The sequence below is a fragment of the Amblyraja radiata genome, chromosome 13 (genome assembly GCF_010909765.2).
Source record: "Amblyraja radiata isolate CabotCenter1 chromosome 13, sAmbRad1.1.pri, whole genome shotgun sequence".
In the NCBI taxonomy this organism is placed as follows: Eukaryota; Metazoa; Chordata; class Chondrichthyes; order Rajiformes; family Rajidae; genus Amblyraja; species Amblyraja radiata.
In genome coordinates, this window is record NC_045968.1 from 12,596,403 (window position 1) to 12,605,081 (window position 8,679).

Consider the following 8,679-nt stretch of genomic DNA (forward strand, 5'->3'; position numbering starts at 1 on the left):
TCCTCTGGTTTTCGATTCCCCTACTCTGGGCAAGAGACTCTGTGCATCTACCCGATCTATTCCTCTCATGATTCTATACACCTCTATAAGATCAGCCCTCATCCTCCTGCGCTCCAGGGAATAGAGGCCCAGCCTACTCAACCGCTCCCAAAAGCTCACACTGTCTTGTTGTGGCAACATCCTCGTAAAGCACATGTAATAATAATAATAATGGATGGGATTTATATAGCGCCTTTCTAATACTCAAGGCGCTTTACATCGCATTATTCATTCACTCCTCAGTCACACTCGGTGGTGGTAAGCTACTTCTGTAGCCACAGCTGCCCTGGGGCAGACTGACGGAAGCGTGGCTGCCATTCTGCGCCTACGGCCCCTCCGACCACCACCAGTCACTCACACACATTCACACACATTCACACACAGGCAAAGGTGGGTGAAGTGTCTTGCCCAAGGACACAACGACAGTATGCACTCCAAGCGGGATTCGAACCGGCCACCTTCCGGTCACCAGCCGAACACTTAGCCCATTGTGCCATCTGTCGTCCCACATGTAGATAACAAGCCAGTGTTAACGTTAGCTTCAATTTACCCTGTTACAAATTCAGTATAGATTTCTAAATCCCATTCTATGGCAAAGATTCTCAGCGCAATATCCAAGTAGTCAAGTGAGTTTATTGTATTCTGCACGAGTACAGTAAGATACAGGTACAATGAAAATCCTGTTTACAGCAGCATCACCAGCACAGAGACCCAGATTCAGGCGGCAGGGTGGTGCAGCGGTAGAGGTGCTGCCTTACAGCACTTACAGTGCTGGAGACCTGGGTTGATCCTGACTACGAGTGCTGCCTGTACGGAGTTTGTACGTTCTCCCCGTGACCCTGTGGGTTTTATCCAAGATCTTCAGTTTCCTCGCACACTCCAAAGACGTACACATTTATAGGTTACTTGGCTTGGTGCAAGTGTAAATTGTCCCTAGTTTGTGCAGGGTAGAGTCAATGTGCGGGGATCGCTGGTCAGTGTGGACTCATTGAGCTGAAGGGCCTGTTTCCGCACTGTTTCTCTAAACTAAAAGAAATATATACATAAAATACACACAAATGCTGCAAGACTGTAAGAGAAAAGGACTGGGCAAAAAAAAACTAGCCATTACAGCAAAACACAATTGGAAAAACAAGTCCATGGTAGTGCAAGAGGTGGTCTGTAGTGTGCTGTTGCTGAGATAGTAATGGTATAATTTTCTTTCCCCCTTGGTAATCAAAGATACCAGAGCTTGCAAAGTGTGTGCCTCATTTTCAGAATTCTATCGACTGGAGTTATTGATTTTGAATGGCTGGTCCTGGCACACCTCAAAAGCTGCCTACCCCCCACACTGGATCCCTATCAGTTTGCCTACCGCAAGAACAGGAGTACGGAGGATGCCATCTCAACGGCACTTCACTCCGCCCTCTCCCACCTCGACAACAGAGACACTTACGTAAGAATGCTGTTCATCGATTACAGCTCAGCATTCAACACCATTATACCATCAAAACTGATCACCAAACTCGGTAACCTGGGCATCGACCCCTCCCTCTGCAACTGGATACTGGACTTTCTAACCAACAGACCCCAGTCTGTTAGGTTAGACAAGCACACCTCTTCAACCCTCACCCTGAACACCGGCGTTCCACAGGGCTGTGTGCTGAGCCCCCTCCTCTACTCCCTCTTCACCTATGACTGCACACCTGTACATGGTACTAACACCATCATCAAGTATGCAGATGATACAACGGTGATTGGCCTCATCAGCAACAACGATGAGTCGGCCTACAGGGAGGAGGTCCAGCACTTAGCAGCATGGTGCGCTGACAACAACCTGGCCCTTAACTCCAAGAAGACCAAGGAGCTCATTGTAGACTTCAGGAAGTCCAGGGGCGGCACGCACACCCCCATCCACATTAACGGGACGGAGGTGGAACGTGTTTCTAGCTTCAGGTTCCTGGGAGTCAACATCTCCGATGACCTCTCTTGGACCCACAATACCTCAACTCTGATCAAGAAGGCTCACCAGCGTCTCTTCTTCCTGAGGAGACTGAAGAAGGTCCATCTGTCTCCTCAGATCCTGGTGAACTTCTACCGCTGCACCATCGAGAGCATCCTTACCAACTGCATCACAGTATGGTATGGCAACTGCTCTGTCTCCGACCGGAAGGCATTGCAGAGGGTGGTGAAAATTGCCCAACGCATCACCGGTTCCTCGCTCCCCTCCATTGAGTCTGTCCAAAGCAAGCGTTATCTGCGGAGGGCGCTCAGCATCGCCAAGGACTGCTCTCACCCCAACCATGGACTGTTTACCCTCCTACCATCCGGGAGGCGCTACAGGTCTCTCCGTTGCCGAACCAGCAGGTCCAGGAACAGCTTCTTCCCGGCGGCTGTCACTCTACTCAACAACGTACCTCGGTGACTGCCAATCACCCCCCCACCCCCCGGACACTTATTATCACTTATTATTATTTATTTAAATCATTTGCTATGTCGCTCTTCCAGGGAGATGCTAAATGCATTTCGTTGTCTCTGTACTGTACACTGACAATGACAATTAAAATTGAATCTGAATCTGACACTGTCTTGTTGTGGCAACATCCACGTAATGCACATGTAGATAACAAGCCAGTGTTAACGTTAGCTTCAATTTACCCTGTTACAAATTCAGTATAGATTTCTAAATCCCATTCTATGGCAAAGATTCTCAGCGCAATATCCAAGTAGTCAAGTGAGTTTATTGTATTCTGCACGAGTACAGTATGATACAGGTACAATGAAAATCCTGTTTACAGCAGCATCACCAGCACAGAGACCCAGATTCAGGCGGCAGGGTGGTGCAGCGGTAGAGGTGCTGCCTTACAGCACTTACAGTGCTGGAGACCTGGGTTGATCCTGACTACGAGTGCTGCCTGTACGGAGTTTGTACGTTCTCCCCGTGACCCTGTGGGTTTTATCCAAGATCTTCAGTTTCCTCGCACACTCCAAAGACGTACACATTTATAGGTTACTTGGCTTGGTGCAAGTGTAAATTGTCCCTAGTTTGTGCAGGGTAGAGTCAATGTGCGGGGATCGCTGGTCAGTGTGGACTCATTGAGCTGAAGGGCCTGTTTCCGCACTGTTTCTCTAAACTAAAAGAAATATATACATAAAATACACACAAATGCTGCAAGACTGTAAGAGAAAAGGACTGGGCAAAAAAAAACTAGCCATTACAGCAAAACACAATTGGAAAAACAAGTCCATGGTAGTGCAAGAGGTGGTCTGTAGTGTGCTGTTGCTGAGATAGTAATGGTATAATTTTCTTTCCCCCTTGGTAATCAAAGATACCAGAGCTTGCAAAGTGTGTGCCTCATTTTCAGAATTCTATCGACTGGAGTTATTGATTTTGAATGATGTGTATGAGGGAGCTCATTTAGCAAAGCAATGATGTAAGCAATCAATGCTGACATATCAGTATCGTATAGTGACACGAAGACCATAAATCAGTTATACCTACAAATTTGTATTGTAAATTCCATTAGACTGCATATCTACAAAATGCATATCTTCAAAGTCCAGCATAATTTATTTTAAATTAGATTACCTATCATCGTTTTATACTCGAAGGTAGACACAAAATGCTGGAGTAACTTTGCGGGACAGGCAGCATCTCTGGAGAGAAGGAATGGGTGACGTTTCGGGTCGAGACCCTTCTTCAGACTGATGTCAGGGGAGTGGGCAGTACAGAGATAGAATGTAGTCAAGACTGGTGGGAGAACTGGGAAGGGGGAGGGGATGGAGAGAGAGGAAATGCAAGGGCTACTTGAAGTTAGGGAAGTCAATGTTCATACCGCTGGGGTGTAAGCTACCCAAGCAAAATATGAGGTGCTGTTCCTCCAATTTGCACTGGGCCTCACTCTGATAATGGAGGAGGCCCAGGATAGAAAGGTCAGATTGGGAATGGGAGGGGGAGTTAAAGTGCTGAGCCAGCGGGAGACCAGGTAGGTTTAGGCAGACTGAACAGAAGTGTTCAGTGAAACGATCACCGAGCCTGTGCTTGGTCTCGCCGATAGACAGTAGTTGACACCTGGAACAGCGGGTACAGTAGATGAGGTTGGAGAAAGTGCAAGTGAACCTCTGCCTCACCTGAAAAGACTGCCACGATCCTTGGATGTAGTGGAGAGGGTGAGGAAAAGGGACAGGTGTTGCATCTCTTGCAGTTGCTGGGGAAAGTACCTGGGCATGTGGTGGTTTGGGTGGGAAGGTACAAGTTGACCAGGGAGTTGCAGAGGGAACAATCTCTATGGAAAGCAGAAAGAGATGGAGATGGGAAATGTGGCCAGTAGTGGGATCCCATTAGAGGTGAGGGAAATCTTAAAACCATGATCTATTTTATTTAATATTCTTACATGATATCTTTTTTTATGAAACTTTGAGAATAATTTTAACATTTATTTCTGTTTTTGTTCTATCCTTACTGTCTTGTTTCTCCATAGTTCAAAACTGACTAGGAATCTTCTCCAGGTAAACTTGAACTTTGAGAAAGGTGCTTCACTGAATTAAAAAAATCAAAATGATGCATTCGCCAAACTTCCCCATTAAGCTTTGGATTTGCAATATAATAACACTTAAACGGAAGATATTTTAAGGAGAATCTCAGTGAAGGACCTTATGTCTCTTTTGTCTCTTGTTCTCGTCATGTCCTTTTTACAAACATATTTATGACTTCACATCTGCATAAATTGATTTTGGGTCAATTGTTAAAATAAAAATGTGTTCAGTAAAAGATTAAAATGAGTGCCTGTGTTGCTTTGCCTGAGTTCACATCTGTACATTTGTAGCAGTTTTAAAACCACATCAGTAAACATAAGGTGGCTTTATGCATAGCAGAGTTAAAGAGTTAGAGAAAGGTCGATTTCATTAACATAAGATAGTAATTCTTGTCCATTGAGTATAGGAGCGAAGAGGTCCTTCTGCAGTTGTACAGGGCCCTAGTGAGATCACATCTTGAGTATTGTGTGCAGGTTTGGTCTCCAAATTTGAGAAAGAACATTCTTGCTATTGAGGGAGTGCAGCCTAGGTTCACAAGGTTAATCCCGGGATGACGGGACTGTCATATGTTGATAGAATGGAGCAGCTGTAGCTTGTATACTCTGGAATTTAGAAAGATGAGAGGGGATCTTATTGAAACATATAAGATTATTAAGGGTTTGGACATGCTAGAGGCAGGAAACATGTTCCCAATGTTGGGGGAGTCCATAACCAGGGGCCACCGTTTAAGAATAAGTGGTAAGCCATTTAGAACGGAGATGAGGAAACACTTTTTCACACAGAGAGTTGTGAGTCTGTGGAATTCTCTGCCTCAGAGGGCGGTGGATGCCGGTTCTCTGGATACTGTCAAGAGAGAGCTAGATAGGGCTCTTAAAAATACTAGAGTCGGGGGATATGGGGAGTAGGCAGGAATGGGGTACTGATTGTGAATGATCACATTGAATGACGGTGCTGGCTCGAAGGACCGAATAGTCTACTCCTGCGCCTATTGGCTATTGTCTAACTACTCAGAATATTGGAAACAGTTACATTTGTAATATAGATTGTGAATGTGTTTGCAAGTATCACACTATTTAGAGGCCACATTCTAGTTTCCATGTGCTGGCCCTGTCGGGACCGAACCCCAAGCTATTGTTGTATACTGGTTTGCATTTGCCATTGTAAAGGACTTTTTTTTTTAAACTGATTTTTTGATGATTTATTTTACAGAAACCAAAACGGGGGCAAACTCAAGATCAAAGGGTTGTGAGGAAAAAATGGTGACATCATCATCCCCTTTGCCTCAGTGCATTCCAGTATCAGGTGCCAATGAGCTAAGTGGAGCTCAGCCACGAGAATTGACAAAGAGTATTTTGAAAGAGTTATCAGTAAACAAAGAACACTCTTCATCCAATAATGTTTCTTTTGAAACCCCTACTTCCGAACATAATTTTATTGAGAAGGGTGAGGTGTGTGATCAAGGACAGTTGCACAAACCTGAACAGTCCCAATGTAATGGGGCATTATGGCAGTGGACCAGAAGACCACTGTCACAAGACCAGAAACTCACCAAGCTGCAAGGGGAACCAAATGAAAATATTTCCGTTCCACGTTGTAATGTAAATTGTATAGAAACTGAAGAAAAGATTGAACGTTATATCGCAATGTCTTCCATTTCTTCACCTGTCTCTGTAAATAATTTTGATCTTTCACAAAATCTGGGTACGACTCTTGACAGCACAGTCTCTCATCTTATTGATGCTATGTCCTTGCCCAGTGAAAGTGAAATAGGCAGTCCCATATCAGCCCTCATTGCCCAATTTGATACACCAGATGGAATCAATCAGACTATGGTTTCAAACTTTCAAGAAACCAACAAACATACTCGAAGCATGATGTCTGGACTGTCACAACCTCATGGTCTAGAAATAAATGCTCCTGTAAATCTACTGTGTAGGGACATTAAAGCCAAGGAAGCCTGCTTGAATCTAACAGAAGATCCAACAATCTTCTCCAGCCCTGAGATGTCAGACCATTCCTCATATACCATAATAAATGAAGACATTCTCTCCCCTATTTCTGTAAAATACACACCAAATAGAAACATAAGTGGCACAACCATTGATGGAGCATTCGATAAGACCTTGCATTTGGATACCATTAGTCATCCAGGTCAAGTCAGCACCCATGATGAAACTTGGAGCAGGATTGATGCTGATGATAAATGTATTAATATGACAACCGATAATGAAATTCTTAACGCATCTCCACCCATCGATTCTGTTGGCAGTAGTCTAATGGACGTAGATGACCTAGACTTCACCATCACCACCCCAGAGAGTTGTAATGAAGAATTGGGCCCAGGAAGCTCTTCCCCAGCTGACAATTTCTATCAAATGAGCCAGAAAAAGGGTAAAAAAGCAACCAATTTGTTGATTTTGGAGAACTCGCCAGTAAAAACTGCCAATGAACGGGCACTCTGTATTTCTGAAAGGAATATTTGGAATTCACTGCATTCAGTTGCAAATGAGTCATCCGTTGCCAACCACCCCTTTATTGGTGCAAAGCAACCAAGTGCGAGTAAGTCCAAGAGCCTTGGAGATCTGACATCAGAGGACATATCTTGCACCTTTGAAAGCAAGTATAAATTCATCAGCAAAAGTTTCATTGTGCCATGTATTAGAGGGCAGAAAGCAACTCCTTCCCAGAAAAATATGCCAAAGGCAGCAGATGCTTTAACTGAGCAGCTACGCAGACTTGTATCCCTGGAGCAAGAGGAAAATCAGGAAAGTCGTGTTCCAATGATAAGGCTGGAATCTGGTTACCAAAGAGGTCTGGTAAGAAAGCTCTCGTCTCGAAGCCAGAGCAGAGTTCGTTATGTTGCCAACAGGGCAAAACAAATACAGGAAGCCAACAAGCATAAACTTTCTGGTAACAGTGCCTCTGGCGATGTGGTTTTTAGAAAGAAAACCCCTATACAACACCATACAGTTAATAGGCACTCTACAGGTTCCTACATTGCAGGATACCTAAACCAACTTAAAGAAGAAGATTTGGAAGGTCGTGGTATTCCTGAAGGTTCCTGTAGTACTTTGCTCCACAGATACACTGACGATTTTTACACTGACGACTCGCTCTTGCAAACTGAACCCAGTACAGTCAGTGAACCAGAGATTTATTTCCTACTTCGGCTGTGATTTGGATGCAAAGAAAAATATTGTTTATAACTTTTTTTTAAAAACTCTTCCATTGAAACATTGTTCCTTGTCTGTATAAATATATACGAGTCATCACCATCACATATATATGCATTTGAACTTGACTAATCGTGGACATTCCTCAGAATTTGGTTGTGTCGTAGGAAGTTATTGTCATTTACACTAAACGTGAAGTCTGTCAAATTTGTACATTTTGTTTTCTATAAATTTGGGTGGATTTGTGAAATGTATTTTGTGTTTGGTGAAATAAATATTCATTTCATCTGGTAATGCAGAAGATTTGTCTGTAATTCGAGGCGCATTCTTGATCCAAAGTTGCCAAGAAACAATGCAATGGGCAGAACTGCTTCATATTTTTGTATCTCTAAAAACAGTCATCAATTCTCGTGTCCTTTAGAGAAGTTTGACTTTGATTTATAGCAAGAGTGAGGACTGAGATTTCTTAATCAAATTGTTCAGTTTGCGTATTAATTTTGTGATGCGAAAGCATTTAAACTTTTTCATCGCCTCTGCTGAAAATGTTTAGTCTAATGACTCCAGTTGATAAGCCTCTGCAAAGCATTTGAACATTCTTCGTTATTAAGGCATCTTTCCCCTTTCTAGAGGCTTGCCAACATCCCATTGTCTTTAGGCATTGTGTAGGACCGAATTTCCCTCCCTTGGCGAATTGAAAGGTGTGCGTATACACACTTTTATGTAACTACCTCTGAGAAATTATGACTTTGCAACTGTATTTAAAATCCCAGGTCTGATTAAGCCGAGGTTTAATCAGACAACGTTTCCAGAAAGACTGCCAGCAGCTTCTTTTCAATGGTGCAAAATGGTTTTATGTATTTCAGACCGTCTTTATTTGATGCTCACCTCTCCCAGAATCAGATGGTAATACGGCATGAACAGTGCAATCAATGCTGAGTGTATGGACGTTCAT

At 43.6% G+C, this 8,679-nt stretch overlaps 1 protein-coding gene across 4 annotated transcripts in view; it reads left to right on the plus strand.

The window, feature by feature from the left end:
- plch1 (phospholipase C eta 1) overlaps nt 1-8,021 on the plus strand; it is a 78,911-nt gene extending 70,890 nt beyond the window's left edge. For all 4 annotated transcript variants that reach the window (XM_033031246.1, XM_033031247.1, XM_033031248.1 and 1 more), the window contains one exon: nt 5,764-8,021. In XM_033031246.1, coding sequence (XP_032887137.1) covers nt 5,764-7,730 — 1,967 coding nt within the window. In that variant the 3' untranslated portion in view covers nt 7,731-8,021. The remainder of the gene's footprint in view (nt 1-5,763) is intronic.
- The last annotated feature ends 658 nt before the right edge of the window (nt 8,022-8,679 follow it).